This window comes from Canis lupus, chromosome 26, assembly GCF_011100685.1.
Source record: "Canis lupus familiaris isolate Mischka breed German Shepherd chromosome 26, alternate assembly UU_Cfam_GSD_1.0, whole genome shotgun sequence".
NCBI classification, from domain to species: Eukaryota; Metazoa; Chordata; class Mammalia; order Carnivora; family Canidae; genus Canis; species Canis lupus.
The window spans coordinates 21,863,172-21,889,458 of record NC_049247.1 but is presented as its reverse complement, the minus strand read 5'-3'; the positions used below and the strand labels follow the sequence as shown (position 1 = coordinate 21,889,458).

The following is a 26,287-nucleotide window of genomic DNA, read 5'->3' as shown; positions in this document are numbered from 1 at the left end:
TAGTTTACAAGTTGATGGAGATTTTCCTGTTACCTTTCTTTTCTCACTTTCAAAACTAATTCCATGGTGGCCAGAAGACATATTTCATATGCTTTCAATTATTTTAAATTTGTTAAGGTTTGTTTTATGACCCAAGGTGTGTCCTATCTTGGAGAATGTTCTATATGGATTTGGGAAGAATATGTATTCTGCTTTTGCTGGGTCTAGTGTTCTCTCCATGTCAGTTATACTTGGCTGGTTGATGATGTTGTTCAGTTTTTCTACATCTTTTTTGATTTTCTGTTTACCAGTTCTGTCAACTATTGAGAAAGGTGTGTGGAAATCTCTGCCAACTTATTATTTCTTCTTTCAGTTCTGTCAGTTTTTGCATCATGTATTTTGAAGCTCTGTTGGCAAGTGAATACACACTTAGAATCATTTTATGTTCTTGGTGAGTTGGATCTTTTATTATTGTGTAATGTGTTCCTGGTAATTTTCTTTGCTCTGGAGTCTACTTTGATCTTAATGTAACCACTCCAGCTTTGTTTTGAATAGTGTTTGTATGGTGTATCTGTTTGTATCCTTTTACTTTTAACTTAAGATTTTATTTATTTATTTATTTGAGATAGAAAGGATGATGGTTGGGGGTGGAGAGAAGGGGCAGAAGAAGAAGAAAAAGCAGACTCCCCACTGGGTGGGGAGCCTGATGCAGGGTTCCATCCCAGGACCCTGAGATCATAGGTCATGTTTTTTTTTTTTTTTTTAATTCCATTCTGTCAATCTCTATATTTAGACCATTTACATTTAATATAATTATAGATACATGTCAATTTATGTATTCCATATTAATATTTGTTTTATTTCTCTGATTTACATTGCTCTGTTTCCCCTTTCTTCTTTTGGGTTACGTGAACTTTTTTTAAACTCCATTTTAATGTATCTCTTTTATCTTTGACTCTAACTCTTTTTATAGCCCTTTAATGGTTGCTCCAAGGATTATAATATACATATTTTTAACAGTCTGCAATCTACTTATTATTGGTATTTTATTATTCCAAGTGAAATATAGAAATCTTACCACCATGGGGTAACATTTCCTTCCACTCTTATCTTGTATTTGTCATGTATACTGTATACATATATTAAAATTCCATCAAACAGTATTGGGAGAATAGTTATATTTACTCAGACATTTAATATTTATTACTTTCTCTTCTTCCCTGATGTTCCTAATTCCCTTCTGGTGTCATTTCTCTTCTGTCTAAAGAAGTTTCTTTAGAAATTATTTTAGAGTAGGTCAGCTGTTAGTGAATTCTCTTAGTATTTGTATTAGTTATATATTATTGAGTAACAAATTACCCAAAATTTAGTGGCTTAAAACAATAAAATTTTATTATCCCACTATTTCTGTGTATCAGGAATCCTGGAATGGCTTAATTTTGTCCTCTGCTTCAGAGTCTTTCTTGAGGCTGCAATCAAAGTGTTAGTTATGGTTGAGGTCTTGTCTAAATGCTTGACTGGAAAAGAAACCACTTCTAAGCTTATATGATTATTGGCAGGATTTGTTTCTTTTTAGCCTGCTGGACTGAGAGTCTCAGTTTCTTGCTGGCTATTGACCAGAGACTGCCCTGCATTACTTGCCACGTAGGCTTCTCTAACATGGCTACTTATCTCATCAAGGTGTACAAGCCAAGAAGACAATAGAAGTTACAGTAATCCAGAAGTTACAGTCTTAAATACATAATCACAAAAGTAACATCCATTACTGTGCCATATCGTGTTGATTAGAGGCATTCCATAGGTCCTGCCCACCATCAGGGAGGGAATAGTTTGCATAGGCATGAACAAGGGAATATGTCTATAATCTCTGAGAGTATTTGTAATCTCAGGCTTCTAGTTTTCTTTCATCTGAGAACGATATTTTCACTGGACATGGAATTCTAGGTTGATCATTCTTTATTTTCAACACATAAATATGTTTCCATTTCTTCCTGGTATCCATAGTCTCTGGTGAGAAATATCCAGTTATTTGAATGATTATTGCCCTGTACATAATGCATCTTTTATCTCTGGAAGCTTTCAAGATTTTTTTCTTTGTCTTTAGTTTTCTGATATTTGAATATAATGCATCTGGTCATGGATTTCCTTGGGTTTATTCTGTTTGTGGTTCACTCAGCTTCTTGATCTGTAGATTTATGTCTAACACAAAATTTGGGAAATTTTCATTCATTATTCCCTCAATTTTTTTCTGTTCTACACTCTTTCTCCTCTCATTATTGGGCTCTGAATACATGAATGTTAAGTCTTTTGGCATGGAACCACAGGTTGCTCAGGTTTGTTCATTTATAAAACAAAACAAAACCAAAGAAAACCCCTTTTTTCTGTTAATCGGATTGGATAATCTCTATTGGTCTTCTATCTTTATTTTTTAATATTTTATTTATTTAGTCATAAGAGACAGAGAGAGGCAGAGACATAGGCAGAGGGAGAAGCAGGCTCCCCAAGGGGAGCCTGATGCAGAACTTGATCCCAGGACCCCAGAATCACAACCTGAGCCAAAGGCAGTTGCTCAACCATTGAGCCTCCTAGGTGCCCCTGCTCTTCTGTCTTTAGGTACATTTATTTTCTTCTGTCATGTCCATTCTGTTATTGAACTCATACTGTGAGTTTTTACTTCAGTTATTTGTTTTTAGTACCAAATTTTTCATTTGCTGCTTCTTATTATCTTATGTTTTTTGCTGGGATCTTCTTTCTTGCCATCTTTTCAAGAGTTTTTGCCCTTACTTGTAGCATTTTTAAATAGCTGCTTTAAGGTCTTTGTCACACAATTCCTGTTAATACTTGTATCATCTTAGCATAATTCCAAAAGACATCTGGTGATTGCCTTTTCCCATGTAAGTTGAGATTTTCCTAGTTTTTTTGTTTTTTTTTTTTTTTTTTTTTGGATGCTGGGCAATTTGGGATTATATCTTGGACATTTTGAATTCTTTTATTGAATTAAGTTAAACTCTGAGTCTTGTTTGACTCCTGTGGAAGATGTTGATGTTTTTGCCAAGGTGGGCAGTTGACCTGTTTAGGGTTCAGGTCAGAAGCTCTGACCAGCTTTCAGTGTAAGTTCCATTTTCAAAGTTTCTTGCCATGCTACTCAAATCTATCCCATAGGTGCACTATTCAGTAGTGCTCAGGAACTGGGCAGCAGTCCATCTTGTATTTAGGTTCTCATAATCTTTAGGGTCAGCTCTACAAGTGTGCAGCTTAGGGGTGAATCCAGGAATTCATAAGCAACTTTATGTGCTTCCTTTTCTGAATACCTCCCTCCACTCTCACCAGTATCTTTCAATTCCCCAGGGCTCTTTTTTTTTTGATCCTCTCACCAAAAATCTGGGGATTTATTTACACTATCACCCCACTCCCTTGCTGCACCTCTCCTGTAGTGACTCTTCACATCATAGAACAAAGGACAGGGGGAGAAAGGAAGAGAAAAAGCAAAGGGGGTTACCTTGCCCTTATGGGGACACATCTATGGTTAGGCCCAAAGTTTCCTTTCTCTCAGAGTTTAAACTCCTTCCAGCCCTTGCTGTTGCTGCCACTGCCACTACCAACTCAGGATTGTTTGTGGCCTAGAACATGAGAGCAGAGATGGGAGGATAAGAAAAATGGAGCTTTTCTCTCTTCTGAGTAAGAAATATAGGGCTCCTCCTGGAGCTTTGTCTATTTGCCCTGATACCCACTTCTCCATTTTAGGCTGCATGGAGACCTGTCTGAGGGATTCCAGAGGGAGAAAGAACATGAAGCTCTTAACTGATTTGGTGGCACTTCAAATTCTAGTCTTCTTCCCCAGTTTGCCTGATATTATTTACTTTTCGCCTTCCTCACATAGCTGCTCCATGCAGCCCATCCCTATCCAGGGTTTAGAGTTATATCCAGCAGGAAGGATAGGGAGGAATGTGCTTACTCCATTTTACCTGGAACCAGAACCTGGGAAAGCAGAATATTTATAAAAGAAATACTTAGTAATATTTGTTGAATGAGCAAATGAATGAGACGTCAAACAATTGGTCTTGACCTCTCCCCTGAGCCCCAGATCTGGATTTCTATAGTCTCTAGGCCTTCTGGAAGGAAGTATCTAAATAACTGAATCAACATCTGCATACTTGGCCTTGCCAACTAAGCTTCTTGTCTGCATGCTCACCATGTCCAAATTGAACCCATTCTTCTTCCACCTAAGACCAACTTCTACTTTCAGTTTCTTGCTTTGCCACCAGTTTCCCATCTGGCATATTTTAACTGCTACTTGTCCCTTCAATGAGTTTCCCAGGCAAATAAACTCTCTTTCTGGTAATATTTCTTCTGTCAGTTCCCACTTTTCCACTCTTACACTTGCCAGCCTGGTTCATATATCTAGACTAATGAGATAGCCGTCTCAACCCCAGGACAAGCCAGGACCATGTTGGTGGACAACAGAGGACAAGAAGTGGGGAAGAATCAGGAAAGTGGGGTTATACTCAGCTAGTCTGTTTGTAGGGGAGACGGGACAGAGGCTTGGAGCAGAGGAGGAAGCCACCATCACATTTCAGAGGCCAGGGGTTTTTGGAAGACTTGCCTCACCTGTCATGTTGATACCCAGGGACATGCATGTATTAGCACAACAGTAAATACCAAGAATTGGGCTTCTGGTAGGTGGTGTGAGGGGCTGATTGGGTTTCAGTGAACTTGATTCTGGGCCTTCAAGGCTGCTTCTGAGCAGGTGCTGGTAATAGCCACCCAGCTATCCCACATTCTCCTCTCTATTCCAGTTGACTATCTGCCAAAAAGCAACCCTGAGCCTGTCACCCCATGTTCAGAGGCCTGGACTGACAATTATCAGCTGCCTTCCAAGTTCCAAGTCCTCTACCATTACTCCTCCTCCTCCTCTCCCACTCATATCCTCTACTCCAGCTCAGCTGGGCTAGTCCTTTCATCCCAAATAGCCCCCACACTCTCTTATCTCCATACCTTTGCTCATCCCATTCCCTCTGCCTGGAAGCACTCCCCCCAAGTCTCTATCAAACGTGTATTCTTCAAGATACCTCTCAGATGCAGCAAATTCTGGGAAAGCCTATATACTCTCCCCATCTTGGTGACAGGCTAGTACCCTCCTTGAACTCCTTAAACCACCTTAGCCAGTAGTCACTAGTCATAGTAGCTTGTGCCTTGAAGGCAGGTGTAGTGTGACCCTCCTCTGTTTAGCCTCTGCAATCCTTACATGGGTCCTGCTCAGTAATCATTGTTGAGTTAGAGTGAATGGAATCACACTAGGTGATGTGCCATCTCTAGAAGGTCTCTCAGAGAAATGGAGGTGGGAGTGGTGATCGTGATACGAAGGCATTCTTGGGATACCTGCTGTAGAGATGAGGCTTGTTTTGTAAATGGAAGATTCCTTTGTCTGTGACATTGCCTGTTTGTTTTTCACTTCAGTGTTAATACTCTGAAGGGTCAGAAAATAGGAAACAACCCCATTAAGCATGAGATTCTGAGGGCTCTGTCTGCAGTTGACAGCAAGAGTGGAACTGCAAGATAATGGAGGCTGATACCGGTTCCAGCCAATTCTTCTCCCCTTTGCAAAGAGCTGAATGACAAGCAGATTTCTCAGCTCCAAGCAGGCAGTCACATTCAGATGATGAATGTGTCCCTGGACAGAGGGGCTTGTTGAGTGATATTTACCAGGGTCTCTGTGAAGGGCCCTCAGCCCCCATGGGAGCATTTCAAGCCTTCAGCTGCTTGCCTGTTCTGCTCGCCTGTTCAGCTGCTGCCCGTGGGGCAGAGAAAGAGGAATTAAACCTCATTCCCTGCTCCCCAGCAGGATGGAAGTCATGGTGATTTGTTTAGGTGCTCTGATGTTTCCTGGTTTCCTTTGCTTCCTATATTCACCCCTTCCCCCACCTGGTCAAACCCCAGCTGGGAGAGACTTGGATGTGACAGGCTTAGAGCCTTAGAGGGGAGAGGGCAGGTGGGGAAGTCAGTGCCAAAGACCTGGGTTCAGGCCTGGTGCCCTTTGGCCAAGTTCCTTGACTTCTCTAAACCTCAGTCTCCTTAGAAATAAGGTGGAAACAGTAAGAACTACCTCATAGACAATAAAATCAAAATATTTTGCATATTATAAAATGCTCTCCAGGTTAAGTCATTCATTCATTCACCAATTTCTTGTGGCATACTTACTGCATGCCAGGGACTGTGCTGGCTTTGAAGTGCCATTCAGATCGTCTGGGCTGGGAAGAAAAGCAAACTAATGGCTTTACCAGCTGTTAGCATGGTTCTGGGGTAAAGGTGAATAGCTGGCCCAGAAATCATACCTCTGGGCTCTCTTTGAAGACTGCTTCACTTTGACACCTTTAGGGCTTCAGCTCTTGGGAACATTTCCCAGTGACTGGGCCTTTGCATGACCTTCTGTAAAGAATATGGCTGAGTCAGGGCTCTGGTGCCTAATTAGCAGGTGTGTTAGTCTAGGTTCTCCAGAGAAATAGAACCAGTGGGGCACCTGCGTGCATTCACGCACACGCACACACAAACACACACAGGTCTATTATGGGGAATTGGCTCAGATGGTTATGAAGGCTGAGAAGCCCCAAGATCTGCAGTTGGCATGCTAGGGACCCAGAAGAGCCAATGGTGTAAGTTCCAGGCTGAGTCCAAGTCTGAAGGCAGGAGGAGACTAATGTCCCAGCTTGAAGATAGGTAGAAATGAAATTCTCTCTCATTCAGCCTCTTCCTTCTGTTCAGGCCCTCAGTGGATTGGATGGGGCCCACTCACATTGAGGAGGGCAATTTGCTTTCCTCAGTCTACAGATACAGATAAATTTCAACCTCACACAGCAACACCCTCCAGATATACCAGAATAATGTTTGTACAAATGGCTGGCCACCCAGGAGACCCATCAGGTTGGCCCATTGCATCAGGTTTGACATTCATACAAGTTTTTCAGGCAGCTTCTCACACTGTGTCATTTGGCTCCATAACAACCTAGGAAGGGGCTTCTTATCCTTCCTGTTGTGACATTCTGATGTCACAGGTCCACCAGCCTATTTGAAACAGGTCATGTTCATGTTAAACCCACATCTTGATGTGCCAAGTCTGTTCACTCTGAGTGACAGGAAGGCTGTCCCTCTCCAGCATTAAGAGGTTTGCGTGTAGAGTCTGTCCTCTTCCTCCAGGGCCCTGGGCGCCCTCCACTCTCCCACATTGGTCCTTAGCAGGAAACTTTAAACAACATGGTTGATGGGGGCTGAGGACTCTCTGTGGATTGGGTGTCACTCAGCATTTCCATGAAATCCAGTGTAACCATCAAGCTGAAGGAAGGCGGTGCCCAGTGTGAAGTCCCGCTTGTGCCAGCCTCAGGGCAGGGTGAGGTGTGGTGATGACTGGGAGGAGGGTGGGCGGCGCCCTCTCAGACCCTTCACCACCACATGGGTCACATTGGGCCACCAGTACTTGGCTTTTACCAGTAACAAGCCTTTTGTCATTTTAATCATGCTGATGAATCAAGGCACTTCTGAGTATTTCTGTTTATTTAAAACCCATTGTAGATGTTCTATTACAGTCTGTCAGAGGGGAAATATGAATTTATTAATTTGAAAATTGTAACATCCTCATGGTGAGCTTGGAAAATAGGCTTCAATCAGCAACACTTCTCAAGCCCATGTTTGAAACAGTGCCCTCTCTGCCTGGCATTGTAGCCACTTGTATGCGCATCTGTCTCCTTGTGTGGAAATTGCCTTTTTAGGCCATGTGTTCCCTAGGCCCGACATGGTGCCTGGGCCATGTTAGGTGCTTAGTTACTGTTTCTGAAATGGTGAAATGGACTAGACTGGAACCTGTGCTGAGAAGATTGCATACTGCCACACTCACCCAAGCTCTGCTCTGGGAGAGGCACCCAGTCACCCCATCAGAGACAGCAAATCATGCTGCTTGCTCAGCACACAGCTGTTGAGCATCTAACATGTGTCATTATGTTAGATAACGTAGTTATGTTAGATGCCGGGTGCAACAGCAGTTCAGGCACAGCACCAATTCCAGGGAGTTCACAGACACGTAGGGGCAACAACCAGAAACAACCAGCCAGAGTGCAGTTTAAGAAGCACAAGACAGAGGAGGGAAGAGGGCCACAGGGCCACCAAGGAGGGCTCCAGGTTAGGGGGTGACACCAGCCTCGGGGAGGCACTCAGTACCAGGGGTTTGCTGGGTGGGGGATGGCTCAGGCCCTCAGGGCACACTTCCAGAGCCGAGCACTTCCTTTCTAGATTGGCTTACTCTGCAGTTGTCCTTACAGGGCCTGTGCTAGCAGTGAGACCGAGAGTGAAGCTGGAGACATCATGGACCAGCAGTTCGAAGAGATGAACAACAAGCTTAACTCTGTCACTGACCCCACTGGCTTTCTGCGGATGGTTCGCCGCAACAATCTTTTCAACAGGTGCGTGCCGACTCAGCCTCCCAGGCCTGGTTGCAGGATAACATGCTTCCCAAACAGCAGACAGATGCCAGACAGAGAAGTGCCACCTACTTCTGTCAGTAACCTGTGGGCCAAACACCTGAGATTGAGGGAGGCCAGGGAGAGCAGGGATGCCAGCCTTCTTGGAGGGAGGACTTATCCAGACCCAAGCCCACCAATCTACCCTGAGGCCCAGTCTCCCTATTACTTCACCAAATAAGCCTTCATGGCTTTAAGATGAGTCACAGTTGAATTGCCAACCAGCACACCCCTGTATCTTTTTATCAAGGTTGATAGCTGCACTATATCCAGATAAATGGGAGCAGGCAGGGCAGCCTGGGTGGCTCAGCGGTTTAGTGCCGCCTTCAGCCCAGGGCATGATCCTGGAGACCCAGGATCAAGTCCCACGTCAGGCTCCCTGCATGGAGCCTGCTTCTCCCTCTGCCTGTGTCTCTACCTCTCTCTCTCTCTGTCCCTCATGGATAAATAAATAAAATCTTAAAAAAAAAAAAAAATGGGAGCAGGCAGTTGAGGTTGAGGAGTACCTGTCCTGCTTTCCTTTGGTTGCCTGGCCACACCTGGGAGTCACATTTTGATAGAACTTTCCAGAAAGACATCTCAGATTCTCAGGTCCTTGACTTGAAAGGTCAGCAGGTCGAGCCTGCAACACAGAAGGGAAGTGACTGTGCACTGGGTGGAGGCAGCCCCTGCCTGGCAAGCCCTGCTGTGTGGGGCATGGTATGCCCTGTCTGCTCCTCCTGCAGGCCCTGGTTTCCTCTCGTTATTGTGCTGTCGGGGTGACAAATGTGTGTTTACTTTCCCAGGGGCAAGCTGAATGGGATGGGAGCCAAGGGCCAGGGGTGTGGGAATTGGCAGCTTCTTTGAAGGAGACTAAAACTTCAGGCTGGTTCATCTCCAGGTCCTCCTTCGTCCCTACCACTTCACACACGTTCTGCACAGCTTTTAGTTTTGTGTGGGGCCATGAGCAGGGGGAGGAGGCACAGGACCAGGCCTGGGATCATGTCCTCTTCGCGCAACATCTCGGCCTGTGAAGCAGGTGACTCTTGACTGCCAGGTGATACCATCATGGTTGGGAACTACAGTGCATAGGACTCAGGTTCTGATTTTGCTGCTTGCCAGCTGTGAGAACACGTCAGCCTATTCCTCACTGCTAAGATGAGGACCAGCTTCCTACCTTGCAGTTTTCCCTTAACATGAGTATTAAAGGGGCTTATGTATAAATAACGCACTGACAGGCTTCCTAATGCATAGAAGGCACTGCACACATGGTGGCTTTCTATTATTTTGAGTAAATCGGGAAGCACAGTGCTAAGCTTGAATTCTTCAGATAACATGGATGGATAACTTGAGAAAGTGTGAAATTTGTATGCAGCAGGTGTTTGCCACCTAGGGAGTGGCCTCACCTGCTCTTCTTCCGATCTCACCTCATGTCTTTCATATGAGAGAATGTCAAAGACAGGCCATGAGGCCTCCAGGGCCCACCTAATCATAGGCCTGCCAGCAGTCAGGAACCCCTCCTCCAGGGCTCTGGGCATACAGTAAGGAAGGGTCAAACCAGGTATGTTCATCATCACCAGGTGGGAGGTGGTATGAATTTTGGATCATGAAGCTGCTCATTTTGGGAAAATGGCTTTTGTCCTTTAGATCTGTTTTGACATAGGTCCTGTGAGCACAATACTATGGATTAATTTGTTGGTTCATTTAAACAATGCAATCTCAGCAGAGGACTGGGCCAGCCTCAAGGCTGGGTGGGGAGCCTGAGCCTTGCTGCCCACTGCTCTGCGCTTAGCTCCTTCAGCAGCATCCACAGACACTTCCAATCCTCACCTTCTAGAGGCTTCTGAGGGCAGACTGTATGAGGAAAACAGCCCGCGTTTCTTCAGCTTCAGCATAGCAAGCCCATAAGGCCTAGGACAGTGTGTCATGCTGAGTGCTCTCTGCTGCTTTCCTAATGAACCCAGAAAGGAGGTTCTGGCTTCCATCCAAGGGGAGCAGAGTTACAGGAGGGACCACAGAGGCAAAGGGTCCTTGTCAGCTAGAACACTGCAGGCTCTTGCAAACTTCCAGTCTAGCCTTGCATTTTAGGGCTGAGGGGCCCACGCAGGTCAAGGGCCGGAGACCTGCATAGGAGCAGGTGCCAAAGCTGATTTCAGGTCATGCCTCCCAGCTGCCCTCCCAGCCTGTGCCTTCCCACATCCCCTGTACCTTGAGGGCTGCCAAGTGTACTGCCCTGCCGTATCCTAGGATCCCAGGCCCCATCTCTGCCCCTTCCACACCCAGCGATCTCATCGAGGAGGTGAGCTGGTTTGCCACTGAACAGCAATGGCTAAGAAGTGACTTTTCTTCAGGCTCCTGATACTAAGGGCTTGCAGAGCACTTGTCCTCTGGAGCTGGCGAAGGTGAAGTGGAGGCAGCCATGTGTGTCAGGTCTGATGCACTGGAGCAGCACCAGATCCCCTCCCCGGGGCTTTCCAGCAGGGTGATTCATGGATTCTTTGGCCTTTTTGTTCTGGGTTGGTTTGCTGGACTGCTTTGGCAATGCGGCTGCCACAGCTTGTGCACGTCAAGTGAGACTTGGCATTGGAGTCTTCTCTCCTGCCACTCCAGGACTTGCTCTTTATTCTGTTTTTGATTCCACAACCACTATTTTTCCTTTTGCCTATACATGTTGGTGGAAAACATATTTACATGAGCACAGGACAGGTGCCACTAATGAGATAAAACAAGGACTCTGCTCTTGTTGAGCAGGTGCAGGCCCGCATGACAGAGCAGCAGCCCTCAGAGAGGCCTCTGCCCTGCATCCTGCAGAATGCTTCAAAGTTGTTCTGGGGGCTGGAAGGCCAGTGTCCATGGTGTTGTGTGCATGTGTGTGTGTGTGTGTGTGCATGCACACAGCTGAACCTGGGGGCAGTCAGATCATAATTGCTACAAGAAAGAGGAGGAACGGGATCCCCGGGTGGCGCAGTGGTTTAGCGCCTGCCTTTGGCCCAGGGCGCGATCCTGGAGACCCAGGATCGAATCCCGCGTCGGGCTCCCAGTGCATGGAGCCTGTTTCTCCCTCTGTCTGTGTCTCTGCCTCTCTCTCTCTCTCTCTGTGACTATCATAAATAAAAAAAAAAAAAAAAAGAAAGAGGAGGAAGAACAGGACAGCTTTTGACTGCATCCTGGATTCAGGGTTCCAGGGTGGCGCTATGGCATTGACGGTGTGCCCATCCAGGATCGGTTAGGACCAGTATCCCAGAGAAATGTTGATTTCTGTTGCTACCACTGGCACAATACACATGTTAGGGCTATGTGTGTGACAAGGTGTGCAGAGGGCCTTCCCTGTTGTCCAGAGTGGGTGGCCAGAGCCTAAACAGAAGACAAAGAAGTATTGTGTCCACTTTCTAAAGAGAGGTGCCACAAAGGGCCATAGCCCTCCCTCAGGTCTCTGTAACCTCTAGCTAGCACCCCAGCCACACACCTGCCACCTCTAAAAGAAGACTGTTGGGGAAATCGGCAAGTGAGACACCTGGGCCTGGTGGGAGTCCTCCAAGAGAATTCCCCACAAAGGCTGAGGTCCTGCAAGAAGAGAGGAGAGGTGTTATCATCCCATCAAAACCAGCCTCCTATGACCGTGGGGCAGGTGGAGGGGAGCTTCAAGGAGGGCCCAGCGAGGGTGGGTGGGCCACAGTATGGTCTGTGCATCCATGTCTAGTGTGGTTCCAGCATAGGCCTTTCCAGATGGTTGCATCACAGGGGCTCAGCCATTTGCTGCTTCCCCACCGAAGAGGCTGCTTCCTGGGCAGATGTACCTCAGCAATGATAGTTCTGGGATGTGCAGGATGTGGTAGGGCTGGAAGGGTGCCCCCCCAGATCTGGTTGCCCTGTGTTGGGACAGGAGCAGGGCCCTCAGAGTACTTGGTCATGTGTCCCTCCAGGGAGTCACGTGATTCCTCTACCACCCACCCTCAACCCCAGAGACTCAGGCCTAGGCCGTGGGGAGGAGGAGTGTTCCAGAGCCCGCCCTGCCCTCCAAATCCATGACCAAAAGCTTGGCCTGTTGGGGAGGCAAGATGGGTTGAGGGGTACACTGCAGAAGAAACTGGAGACCCTTTCTGCCCCAGATTCCTAGAGGCACGGGGAAGAGCAGTGACTAGAGAGAAATAAAGCTGACTCCATAAGGTCAGCCCGGTCAGTCTGCCGGAAATCATGCAAACCTGTGTCCATGTCTGCATTTGTATCATACGTGTGTCTGCACGGACACGATTGTGGTTCTTTATAAATGTTCATATTGCACCTGCCTCCGGCACTTCCTGGAAGCAGGCTGCAGCAATGCCACAGACGTCTGCAGTAGACTGGGGGGCCCTACACAGATGGTGTGGCTATCCCCGTGTTCTATATGTCTAGGCATTTTTCTGTGGTGTGGCACATAGTGGGGGGTAGGTTTGGGCTCTGGGGCCAGGCGCACCTGGATTTGGGACCTCTCATTAGTGGGTGACCTTGAGCCTTTTGTTTTTTTCATTTGGAAAATGAGGATAATAATAGAAGTTGTTATGAGGATGCCATCAATGTGGTGATGGATAAACAGTGTAGTAAGCAATTTCCCCACCTGGGCTTGAAGTTTCGTTTCATTTCTTTTCTTTTCTCTTTTTTTCTTTTCTTTTCCTTTTCTTTATAAGATTTATTTATTTGAGAGACAGAGTGCAAGTGGTGGGAGGAGCAGAGGGAAAGGAGAAGAGAGAATCCTCAAGCAGAGTTCCCACTGTGTGTAGAGCCCAATGCAAGGCTTGATCCCAGGACCCTGAGATCATGACTTGAGCCAAAATCAAGAGTCAGGCGCTCAACCAACTCAGCCAGCCAGGTTCCCCTGGGTCTGAGACTTCTATGGCTCCGAAAGCTGTTTTTGTGTGTGGTGAGGTAGGGTAGGGTATCTCTACCCCAGAACCTGATTGGATAATTTGATGCTTCCTCACCTTACAGCCTCTCTCTGGCTACCAAATACCAGAGAGATTTGAATAAATGCAGAATAGTAACCCGACTAAATGTCTGTAATGGCCATGGCCCTGCCCTTGAGCCTCAAAGTTTCACACTCAGCTTCTGGCTGGTGTCCTACCAGCCTTGTCCTCTGTTCTTTGGTAGTGGCTCTCTGGCTCTGGGCCAGGACTATGTCCTCTCCTTTTGGCACCAACAAGAAAGGTGGAGTAGTCTCCCCAACCCTGACCCAGGCCAGCTCACCTGTTGCCCCCACAGAGTGGCAATTCTGGGCGGGGGCCTTCCTGCCCACTGCTGTTCCTTCCAGGTGGATCCAGTCACCAGGCCTTAGGCAGGAGCCCCTGTCTCAGCATCCAACTGATCAGTAGGCACAAGCCAACAAGCCTGTCCTCAGGGGCCCTTCCTGTCCCAATGCACTGCCTCAAGGCATCTGCCAGGTTGGCCACTTGTGTGCTACCTGCCCCCTCCAGTCTGTGCTTCTCCGTGGGCAGCACAAATCCAAATGAGGTGCAGTAGTGACATTAGGAAGGCTCTATCAAAAGTCACTTTAAGATCCTGTCTGTTGAGCAGTGACAAGTTTATTTGGAATGCACAAGGATTCCCGACAGGTTACCCCTAACTATCAAGCTTATCAATATATATTATAAGATACCATTTAATTTATAAATAATGTTTTCTTTACCACTTTTTTATTCACTTCTTGTTCCAGAACTTATTTAGGATGGTTTACCAAAACATACAGATGTCAAAGATCATAGAAACAAGAAATAAATGGATGAGAAAGTCAAGATAGAAGGAAAATAAAGGTAGAAGAGAGGGAGTAAAACTTATATACGGAACATGTGCCAATAAGCACCAGCCAGCAGAGAGGTCAGCCCAGACCCAGACTCACTGACTCACAGTCCACCTTTTAGCAGAGTCGTCAGGTGCTTCACACAGAAATGCTGCTCCACCTTTGCCTGAAGCCCACATCCAGTGCAGCGCCTAATGGACACTGAGGCTGAGGCCGAGCCTGCCCAGCGGCTCTTCCTGCATTCCCCATAACCGCCAGGCCACCTCCACCCCCAGTGATCTCTCTTTCCAAATGCAAGTCACTGCCAAGACCTGCCAGGTCAAACCCGTAACATTTATAGGCTCCATCCCTGTCTATTCCCACTGCCACGACCCTTCCTGGAGACTCACTGTCCCCCTGACATGGCCATTTAATGTGATCCTAGGAGCATGCTTGGCAAGGTCATCGACGTTCAGCAGGGTTAGTGGCTCCAGTCTCCCATCTTATCAGCACAGAGCAGGACTTGGCCCCTCACTGGCTGAGCCTGCATCACCCATGCTGCTGTCCTCACCACCCACCCAGCCTGCAGGCCACTGGTCTCCGCTGTCCTGCACTGGCTGGAGCATAATTCTGATCACCTTCTCACTTGGGGTCCCAGGGAACAAGTTGAAATGGCAGAGCTTGGTGTTTGAGTCTCCACGGCCTGGCTCTGCCACTCTTCCCACTTCCAATTGCATTCTCCTTTACCCTCTGTCCTATCCAGAAGGGGACCTAGACCTGCCCTTGCCTACCTCAGAGCCTCGGCTTGGGTGGGACATAGCCAGGGAGGGCTTTCCTCTGGGGTGCTATCTCCAGTGGCCCCATTCACAAATCCATGGTGTATTGCCCTAAGTAGGATACTTTTCTCCTCTGAAATTCCCTGGCACTCTGTCAAGAAGAGAGCCATTGCCTTTCACCTTGCATTTTATTCATTCATTTATTTATTTATTTATTTATTTATTTATTTATTTATTTATTTATTTTTATTTATTTATTTATTTATTTATTTATTTATTTATTTATTTATTTTCACCTTGCATTTTAGTTAACATGTCCATGCCCGGCCATGTCCCAGGCTGTACCCTCCTCCAAGGCTGCACCACATCTGATTTCTCTCTGTATCCCCCAGGGTGCCTTGTTACATGCCTTGCGTTAAGTGGGTGCAGGTATTTACTTGTTCATTAGTGAAGGAAGGGAGGAAGGAAGGAAGGGAGGGAGGCAGGGAGGGAGGGAGGGAGGCAGGCCGGTCAGGACTGAGATAGACATTAACTAATAACAATGGCAGTGATGATGATGATGATGATCGTGGTGAATGTCTATTGATTACTTACCAAGAACCCAGCAGTGTGCTAAGTGCTTTACATGTATTATTTTAGCCAATCCCTAGAAAAGACATGAGGGGAACAGTTGTAACCCTCTCTTAAGGACAAGGGCCCTGAGGCTCAGAGAAATTAAATTAGTTGCTCAGGGTGACACAGCTAGTAAGTGACAGAGCCAGCATTAGGATCCAGATCTGCCAGTCTCCAAAGACAGTGCTCTGGCCTTCAGATCCCCCCCCCATCTAACACCCCTGCCAAATGATCATAGCCTTTGCTTAAACTCCTCCAGTAACAGGGAGCTCACTTCCTCCTGAGTTGGTGCTTTCTGTCTTTGGACAACACTAGGACAGCTCTGGAGGTTCTTTATGAGCCAGTAGGTGAGACCCTATAGGTTTGTTGGGTACAAGGGAGGCAGACATGTTTGACTCAAATTGTGTATAGGTGCAAGGCCCTCTGGAAAGGGTTTTCCTATGTTGCTGGACATGCGTTAGCTAGACAGGCCACCACACACAGGATCATCTCTCCTTCTCTCCATCCCTGAGTACATGATAAGCCTGTCCCCCACTGACAGCCTGGCTTGGGCCATCTGTCCCAACTCCTGAGTGGTCAGGAAGTAAAGCCTATGCAAGGCTGGCCTGGGCATCAGCTTTTCCCAAGGCAGCAATCTGCAGGTTTGGCGGTGGAGCCTCATGTACATTACAGCAAAGAGCCAATGGCCACAGCAAAGTGCCCCTAGTGGGCAGAGGCTGTGACTCCTCTTGGTAGAAGTTTGTGCCACAGCCCCTCACCTGGGCCTGAACGTGCTGACGAACAGACCATTGTGGGAGAGCCCAAGAGCAAGAGGAGAGAGGCCACGTGCTGCCCTAGGCTGGTCCTCGAGCAAAAGGGAGCCAGCATTGCTGGAAAAGTAGGGGTCCCTGCCCGAGCCCACCCAGCCTCATGGCTCTTCTCCCGAGGAGGGAGCCAGAGCAGCAAGCCAGGCACTTGGTAATTAAGGAGGTGAGCGGGCAGCAAGCACCGACAGCTTATTGAATAAGTACTTAAAATGCATTTGACAGCTTTCCTCTCCCAGAGGAGACAACCCTTCGTGGGAGGATGTTCAGCAGAGAGTCACTGAATGGTATCAGAGTCCTTTTTAAATTGAATTGAGGCATCTCTGGCAACTTGAATATAATGGATTTGCCAATTAATTTTTTCACTGGTACCTTAAACCCTGGGTGCTTGCTCAGAGCTCAGGCCAGCCCAGATCCCTCAGAAGATTCAGTTCACAGCTCTGAGCCCTGGAGGGCATTTTGAAGCATGCAGGGCTGAGAGCAGGGAGGAAGGAACCAAAGGGCTGGGCTCACTGTCTGAGTGCCCTGTTGGGGGCTCACCCAAGAACAGAGTTCGGCTCTGAGGAGGAAGACCCTGCTGACCAAGGTGGAGAGGTTCTCAGGGCCCGGGAGGAGCAGAGGCAGGACTCCCTCAGAACTAGGACTGGCGGCCTGGCTTACCTCTGTGGCTGTGAGCACACACGGTAAGCTGCCCGGACTGGCCATTAGACAGTGAAAATGTCTGATAAAGACGTTCTGAGAGGGTGAGGAGCCTTATGCCTGAGCCGCATGGGAAATACGGATGGAAAAGGCAGCCACATTTAGAGGAAGCTTCCTGCTCAGGGAGCAGCCGCCTCCCTCCTCCCTGCCCCCAGCATGGCCTTGACCAGGAGGCAAAGTCCTGCTCACAGAGAGGCGGCGCTCTGTGCAGTGTCTGCCGTGCTGGGGGAGAGGGTACATTCCAGATGAGGGTTTTGGGGCCAGAGATCAAAACAGCTCTAGGCCTCAGGCTCCCAGAGAACACAGGCCCCCCAGGCTGCAGGCTTCCTGTTGCCTGACTGTACCCAGGAGCAGAGGTCTGCCCTGACCTCGTGGCCTTAGGCAAGGAGTTTAATCCGGGGTCTCCATGTGCCCCTCTGTAACTGCAGAGGGGCTGGGCAGGCGAGGTGAGGATTCCTGTGACCTACGCACCTCACAGCCTGACTCTAGCCCACCCCGGAAGACGTCCGCATTGGTTAGTCCCCTACTCCTTCCTCTTCCCTCTCCCTGCTGTTCTAAAGATGTCATGGCTGAGTGTGCCCTGGGTGAGTGCCCCCGGCTCAGCTTACTCCACAGCCCCATGCCCAGAGAGACAGGGAGACCCCGGGTGCCTGGGGAGGAACTGAGAGCTCCAAGGCTCTCACTCCAAGGCTGCCTCAGGCCTTGCTTGGTCCTCAGGAGATTGTAAACTCAGTCACCCCAGGTCACCCCAGGTCACCCCAGGTCACCCCAGGTCGGTGGCGGGGGAGGGGGTACTCTGTAAGCACATGCTGCCTGAAGGGCTGAACAGTCATTTTCCTTGGTACCTGAGGAGCACAGCCTCAAAAAAGCTAGTTCCTCCCTCCATCAGATTTGCCCCTTTGTGTTTTCATGCAATGGCACCTTGCCTAGCTGCTCCCCTGTGCTCTGCAGGGGCTCCTGCCTCCTCCTCAGATCAGGGAGCCCTGTTCACAGTGTACCAGGGCCTGCCCGTGAAGGGCTGCTTGCCTCTGGGTCCAGGTGTGCGTCAGGGAGAGCCACAGCCAGCCTGTTGGTATGAAGCTCTGGTTCCTCCCAGGACTTCGGCTGCACTGGGCTCTGGGTCACTGGTTCCTCTCTCCGTGCTGCACAGACAGATGGGATTGAATCTCCCGGCCGTTCCTGGAGTTGTCAAGTTTGAGCAGGGCGGGGCCCCTTTTAGTCTCTCCCGAGGGAGAGTCGGGCCCCTGCCCCCTCTATCCACATGCTCCTTCTGCTCCATCTTTGGATATGAAAGCATGAGAAGCCAGTGTGTATGTGGTGCGGTTGGGTGCTTAGTGCTCAGCTGTGTGCAGTGACCTAGGTCCCCTCCTCCAGGAGCCCGGGTGGGAGGGGCGACTGGCTTGGTGCCCACTCCAGGCTCTGTTCTGATGGGGACTTCTAGGCATGCAGCCCCCCCCCACCTCCCCCCCGGGGCAGGGCTGGTTCCCACCTGGCAGGCACACACACCAGCCCACACTGAGCCACGGCCTGGGCTGTGCCAGTATCTGGGAGCCCGAGCAAGTCCGAGCACACGGGGTCTTCTGCAGGCCCATCCCAGTTATAAATCGCCCTGCTTGGGGAATAGATCTCTTCATCCCTGAAGGGAGATTCATGAGCAGCCTGTGCCGCCCAGGCCGCCTGGTGTTTGTCATCATTCCAGAGACATAAACTACACCCCAGTGCCTCTGCCCTCCTCGGTAGCGCTTCACACATCATCTCCAGCTCTGCATTCTGTACGTGCAGGGGCCAGGCCGCTTCCGCCTTCCCTGCGGGCCTCCCTTCTCCCTGGGTCCCGGGCTTGCTCCCTTTCCTTTTCCCACTACCACACAGACAGCCATGCAGTGGAGAAAACGAATTCTTCTCCAGAAGCAAATTAATAAAAATCATCTGAGGAATGAGCTAATAAAGACGGTGTGGTGTGAGAAAATCTCTTTGCCGAGAGCTAGGCTGTCAATTAGCCCCACGGGGTCCCTGGCGATAAATGGGCAGGCCTCGAGGAAAGGGGGCCAGTGCCACCTGCTGGAGCTCTGCGGTGGTGCAGCTGCGAATCCTGGCCGCCTGGTTGCGCCCAGGAAGCTGGAAGCAGAGCAGCTCCCCGGAGAGGCTGCCTACTGTCAGCTCCACCTGTGTGGACCCAGCAGCGGAGGGCGGCGTCGGAGGCAACCGGTGGCTCCGTGTGTCCTGAAGCCCGGGAGGAGCATGAAGCCCCCTCCCTCCCCTGCCAGGTGGGAGGCCTGCCTGGCTCCTGCTCTGCTCTTTGGCCTTGTACAGGTCTCTTCCTCTCTTGGAGCCTTAGTTTCTTACCGGAAAAGGAGAAACAACCAGGCGTCTTAGGCCCCTGAGAGAGGGCTTGGATGAGGCAGGCCTGGCAGGGGCCCAGATGTGCCCCTCCTGTGGCTCACACTCCTGCCACATGGGAAGCCTCTGCACCTCCGTCAGTGCTCCCATTCTGAGAAGTGGCAGGCAGCTTTGTCTTAGAGTCAGATTTCTGAGGCAGAAAGAAGTCAGTCAGGCTGAAAGGTCCTGCAGAAGGCAAAGCAGCACAGTCACCAGACTCCCACCTTGGAGGCCCTCCAGCCCACTCCATGGCCATTCCTTCACAGTGTGGTGGCTGCACCGGGAAGGAGACAGGTGTGCCTGCAAGGAGGACTGTAGGAGGCTCCTCATCCCACACACCTGTTCACGCCCACCTCCCACTGCCAGTGGGGGCTAAGAGCCTGGGAGACCTGCTGCCATTTGGCCGGGACTCTGATCCTCTCCACGGGGCATGCATCCGTAGTGCTCACTGTCCAGGGCAGATGGCAGCGCTTGAAAGCTGTGCTCACAAGGGTGAGCACAGGGAGGGCTGCCGAGCTTCAGGCTCCGGGTGCTGGACCAGTGTCTCACTCAGCGCAGGGATCCAAAGTGTTTCAGTGGATTCCTAGAGTGAGTCGACTTTTAATTTATTAAAACCAGAAGATACCAGGTGCCTTGGTGGTTCAATTGGTTAAGCAGCTACCTTCAGCTCAGGTCACGATCCCAGGGTCCTGGGATTGAGCCCTACATTGGGTTCTGTGCTCAGCTGAGAGTCTGCTTGAGGATTTTCTCTCTCTCTCCCTATGCCTCTCCCTCTGGTCGCTCTCTCTCTCTCTCTCAAATAAATAAATAAAATCTTAAAAAAAAAACCCAAACTAGAAAAGATCTGCAAGGACATTAATCCAACCCTTTCATTTTACAAGCGAGGAGAAGACAGTAGAAGAATGACCTACTTGCCAGAGTCCCACGGCCAGTAGGTGACAGGCAGCCAGTCCACTGTTGTGGATAAGAATTCCAGGCTCAGGGCTAAGGAGCCAAATGCTTGGCTGTTTTGAATTACTGAAAATATCTTTATGCAGATGTCTAGGCAAATGTACCCCATAAATAGCTGTGGTAAAAACAGAAGCAACACATGAAAGGGAGCTTGTTGATTGCAGTCTGCACAGGGCAGCGGTGGCACCTAATGACTGGGGAAGTGAGGAAACCAGCAGCCACCACCACCGGGACCAGGGGCCTGGCCCGAGACCCTCCCCCAACCTGTACCTCAGGAGGGCGCTGGGGTCCAAGGGACGCTCAGTCCCTCCTGGCCTTAGTTTGTCATGCTCCAGTTCTCCCCTTCCTGGGCTAGCTCTCCTGGGAGCCACTGCTGGGTCATGGGAGCCTGCCACAGAGGGGGCTTGGGTGCCAGCAACGGATGATGCCTCTCACTCAGGGAAAGACAGCTGAATGGATTTACTGTGACTTCAAATTATGGTTTCAGGTTTGTTTGTTTTTAAATATGAACTGAGTGTTTTGTGGGCTTTTTTTTTCTTTTTTTTTAATTCGAAAATGGTATCTCTAGGGATAGATCCCTGCCACTGAATAGAAACACAGATCAGAGGCTTGATCTCTGGAGCTTCCTGCCTGACAGTGTAGGAAGCCATGTGTCCAGGTCCAGGCTAGGCTGGTTAGGGTCAGGGCCCAGAAGCTCCAGAGATGGTTTTTCTATGGCCTGCCAGAGCTCGCAAGGGACTAGAGTAAGAGTCAGCACCCACATGGCATTCAGGGGCAGAAATCAACAAGTATCAATGATGTACGGGTGGGCTTGACAGCCTGGGGGAGAACAGGACAAAGTTAGGTGCCAAAGGTTCAAACATGGGGCCTCTCCTGGTGGGTTTATGTGACCTGGGGGGCCCAGGTCCTGGTTACTGAAGTCTGTACTACCTGGAAACAAGAGAGAGTGTCCCAGGAAACCTCCTTAGAGCAAACAGGTGCTTCGATCGACTGTATTTACCAACCCTGGTCAAAAGCATCTGATTGGTTCTGCATCAAGCTGGCCAGGGGTCAGAGTAGGGTGTCACATGGCTTTGCAGACCAGCCCTGGAGACCAGGTGGCAAGTCCTCAGGAAAGGGTATAGGTTGCAGATGGCCCTCCTCTGATCATGTCAGGGAAGGAATTAGCCTGGGGGAGGAGCTTCGTGATCAGGCAAGTGTGATGCTTATGGAGGTGTGCGGCCTCCCCACAGCACCATCCCACAGCCCCAGGCACTCTGGTCCCTCTCTCCAGCATCTGTACCTTTACCCACACTGTTCCCTCAACGTGGAAAGCCCTTCTCTACCTTATCCACAGGCAGGCTCACTCGGATGATGGTGCCCACATCCAATGGCCCTCTTCCAGAAAGCTGTCCCTTGGCTCTGCCTGACCGGCAGTTGGTCAGTGTCTTGTGACTTGGTGTCCCTGACCTCCAGGGACCCTGGAGCTGTCCCCTGTCCTCGCAGCCCATACAAAGACCCCACAGGCCTGCCCCAGCATAGGCAGGGGCACATGTGGAATAGGTTAGTGTTGTTGGTTCCTTTACATGCCTCTGGCACTTCATATGTTTCAATAAAAAGACACCGTGGCCATCTGCACTTGCACTCTGAAATCCCAGCCTGTGGCCCACCCTCCTGTCCAGGCCCTTGTCTTACTTGCTGTCCCATCAGCTGAGACTCCCCACGACCTTCAGTGCTGGATGCTTTGCAGCCATTTCTCTAATCCTGACACTTTGTGCCTCTGGACAGCATTTCCCCTTTTTGCCAGCTCAGAAAGCAAGACCTAGAGCCCCAGGCTGGGATTTGCACCCAGCATGCCTCCCGTATATCTCCCCAGCTCCCTAACTCCCTCCAGACATGTTCCTTCCCAGGCACTTCCTTGGCCATTTCCAGAAACCACATTTCTGCGCCTCACCCTGCAAGCGGTGTGCCCTGCACAGGCCTTCAGGGTGGCCCCACCTGATGTCCTGTGCCCCGAGGACTCCACTCAGCCAGGAGGAATCAGATTGGCCCTGCATGTGGTACTAAGCTCTTACAGTAAGTGGTATCTTTGAGTCAACTGGAAGGACTCCACCACACAGCTTGGATTATACTGGTTTCCTGCGACCCCAGAGAGGGGCTCATGGGGATATTCTAGAGCTGGGGTCTTTTTCTCTAGAAGAAGCTTTTTAGTTCAGAGCCTTGGGATTTGTGGAATGCCCCATGAATCACGGGGAGCACCTGAGGCCACAGTGTTGTCTGGGGATATGGCACTCCCTGGGGATGCCTGCAGCTGGAGTCATCACACTCAGGTGCCTCCCGTGGGGTTACGAGCCCCCTGTCCAGGCAGACACCTGTCCTGCTGCCCTGATGACGATGCGGGCTCCCAGGGCTGTGGTCTCTGCTGAGAATGCGAACGCACGTGGGCTCGTGACAGGCGCTCTGAGCATTGCCAGAGCATCTCCTCTGGAGGGAGCATCTGCCCCCACCCCCCCTTCAGGGGACTGCTGCTCTTTGCAGTGTAGTCTGTGGAATTATGTGAGCCTCTGCGTGTCACTCCAGGCTTATCTGTGCTTCGCTGGCTCTGATGGCAGAGACACGCCGCGGCCCCAGTCGCTTGTAATGACATGTTTCCTGAGCGAGCGAGACAGAGGGGCAGACACGAGCAGGCTCCCAGGCCTCCAAGCCCTCCAAGCCCTGTGCTCTTCCTTCTCATGCAGGGGCTGGGGGCTGCCGAGGGCGCTCACAGCTTGGCTCCACACAGCCCTGGAATGTAGGTCAAGTGGGACATTTCTGAGAACACTGATAGAGTAGGGGGAAGCCAGGGGGTCAAAACTATACCTGGAAAACACAAATGGATCTTTCACATTGTTTCTTTAGACTGTCGTGGATCCTGGCCAGGCCCAGGAGGGAAAACCGCCTTCTGGTCTTTTCTCAGGAAATGCTCAAGCTGCCACCACCAGCAGCCCAGAGTATTTACCAAAGCTTCGAGGTGCATCTCGTATGAGACCTGGTCTTTCCCCATAAGCGTCCTTGAGTACGTAGCCAAAACTCCAAAAATGTGCATAGTGTCTAAATCAAGGTTAAGAGACCACTGACTGTCCAGCGGCGATGCAGAGAACGTCCCCAGAGGCTGCGCTGAGGCCACACCAGCTGGTTGTGGGCAGGTTCAGAGGGAAGCGTGGAGGATGGCCTGGTGCCTTCAGTGGAAGTGGGCATGTTTCCTGCCTGCTGCGTCTTCTGCCCACCTGTGCTATGTGCCCTCTGCAGGCCCCCAGGGCGGACAGCAGTGCCTGCGGCAGGGAGGCAGTGCTCAGGAAACATTCTTCTTTTTTTCTCTTCTTTTTAAAAAGATTTTATTTACTTACTTATTTTAGGGAGAGCGAGCAGGAGGAGGGGCAGAGGGAGAGGGAGATTCCCAAGCAGATTCGTCCTGAGTGGGGAGCCCAATTCTGGGCTGGATCCCATGACCTGAGCTGAAACCAAGCTCAACTGACTGAGCCACCCCAGCACCCCAGGAAACACTTTCTAAAGGAATGAATGTTCTTGTCCTGCATTAGCAGTGTGAAATTTGGGGTCCTTGGGATCAAGAATGCCATCTGTGCTAATAAAACTGCCTGGCAACACCGAAGCATAAGCTACAATGCAAAGCAGAAGTGTCAGGCGCACTTGAGCGGGCCCCCCAGACAGGGGCTGCCGGGCCAGGAGTCCTGCGGGGCCTTGTGCCGTGCCGAGGCTCAGACAGGTGCCTGGTGGCTGACCTGAGCCCTGGGTTGGGGCCAGCACACTCCTTGTCTTGCCCGCGGCTCCTGCCCAGAGATTAATTGGCTTTGGAACACTGTCCTCCCCGTCAGCTTGGTGGCTGCTGCCGATTCTAATGGTCCTCACGTTTGCCTGCACACAATCGCTTCACACAAGGATGTAATTAAATCCTTTGAACAGCACTTTGGGACATTTGATTATGCAGAAAAACTCCATAGAAATGTAAGCTGTTGTGTGCAGCTGGTTTACCCTACGGTTTCTGTCAGTGCTCACTGTCCTGTGACAATTACCTGAAAGGAAGGTGAAGCAGGCGAAGCCAGGAGGGAGGCCGGGCCGGGCCCTGCTGTGCAGCCCCTTAGCTGCCTCTTCAGGACTCCACAGGGAGCAGCACGCCCCTGCCTGCCCCGCGTGTGCCCTGCTTACTCCCTTGGCCCTTCTCTCCCCAGGAGCTGCCAAAGCATGACGAGCTTGGTCAGCAACACCATGTCGCCGATCAAGGACGGGACCTCCTCTCTGCCCAGGAGGCAGAGCTCCTTCGCCAGGCCCCCACTCCGTGCTCTGTATGACCTGCTCATAGCGCCCATGGAAGGGGTAAGTGCCCCCTGGGGCCCAGAGGCTTCTAGGCGTCAGGACACATTGTTTACCGCTCAGTGCCCACATGTGCCCCTTAGATACAAAATGGGCTCCTGAGACAACCAGGGGTTTTCCAGAACACACATCTCTCTCCAGCTTCTCTGTGTTTGGAAGCGCATTTTCAGTTGGCTTCTGGTTAATGAGTGATGCCCTGGGCTCAGCTGTCGGGTTCAAGCCCTAGCTCTGTTCCTTTCCAGCCAGGCAGGTCTGGCCTCAGCTGCATCAGGTACACTATGAAGTGATGCCCTCCTCCCATCTTCTCATCAATCTTTGGGGCCTAGGGAAGCGTGAGGTTGTGCCCATCTCAATGGGAACCATGCCATCCATGTGGGCCAAGAGCATATGGCAAGGGGGATGTGCCCATGACTCTGCTTTGCCCTGCTGGGAAGCCTTCCCCATCTCCTGCCTCTCATTTGAGGGTCTTGCCTGAGCAGCTCACACCAGGGCTGTGCTTTCTGCTGAGAACAGATCCCTCAGCCTCTGCCACTGTCAGGAGCCACTGACTCCATCACAGAGCCTGGCATCAAAGACATCCTTTCACTTGGGATTTCTCGAGAAGGTTGAGAACAGCTCCTGATGGGTTTCTGTGGCTCTGGACTTTGTACATCATTCTTTTCTCTGGGTATTGCTCCCTAACTGGGTGGGGGAGACCAAAGGGCTCAGGGATCTTATGAATCTGTCAGATTCCTTTACATATAACTGTGTATTAGTCATCTCTGGCTGGTGTACTATGAACTGGGTGGTTTGGACAACTGCTGTTTATTTCTCATGGTTCTGCAGACTTGAGGTCCCAGGTGAGGGTGCCAGCATGTTCACATTTTTGGTGAAGACCCTCTTTCTGGCTATAGACAGCCCCCTTCTCACTGTGTCCTCACATGGTGGCTCTAGTCTCTTCCTCTTGTAAGAGCATTAACCCCATTATGGGGGTACTGTCCTTGTGACTTCATCTAAAGCAAATTATTTCCCAAAGGCCCCACCCCCAAATACCATCCCACTGGGGATTAGGGCTTCAACATATAGATTTGGAGGGATACCAGCATTTAGTCCATAACAGACCCCAAGGAAAGCCCAAGGTGCCTGCACTCATGGAGGCCTGGCTCTCAGACAGGGAGGGCGTGATTGACGGGCCTAGGAGAGCAGACTGTAGGCCTGCATATCCTAGCGACTGTCTGCAGCCAGGTGGGAGTTTTGTCTTGCAGACATTCAGGTTGCCCCTCAGCGGCTCACTCTTCAGCTTCAGCCAGCTGGCAGAGGTGAAATGTGTCCTCAGGAAACCCCTCCTTGACAGCATTTCCCTGCCTGGCCAGCCAAGGACGTGTGTCAGCTTGCCCAGTATGTTTTAGGAGGCTGCATGCCTGCTAGGGCCCTCCAGACTTCTCTCGCTCAGGGAGCCAGGGGTGGTGGGAAGCCCAGAGCTTCGGGGTCTGGCAGTCTAGACTCACATCTGACACTGACCTTCCCCGGCTG

At 50.3% G+C, this 26,287-nt stretch overlaps 1 protein-coding gene across 2 annotated transcripts in view; it reads left to right on the top strand.

Moving 5' to 3' along the window:
- Nucleotides 1-26,287, top strand: part of TTC28 (tetratricopeptide repeat domain 28) — a 625,414-nt gene that overhangs the window by 569,538 nt on the left and 29,589 nt on the right. For both annotated transcript variants that reach the window (XM_038575519.1, XM_038575520.1), the window contains 2 exons: nucleotides 8,286-8,426; nucleotides 24,634-24,778. In XM_038575519.1, the coding sequence (XP_038431447.1) occupies nucleotides 8,286-8,426; nucleotides 24,634-24,778 (286 nt within the window). The remainder of the gene's footprint in view (nucleotides 1-8,285; nucleotides 8,427-24,633; nucleotides 24,779-26,287) is intronic.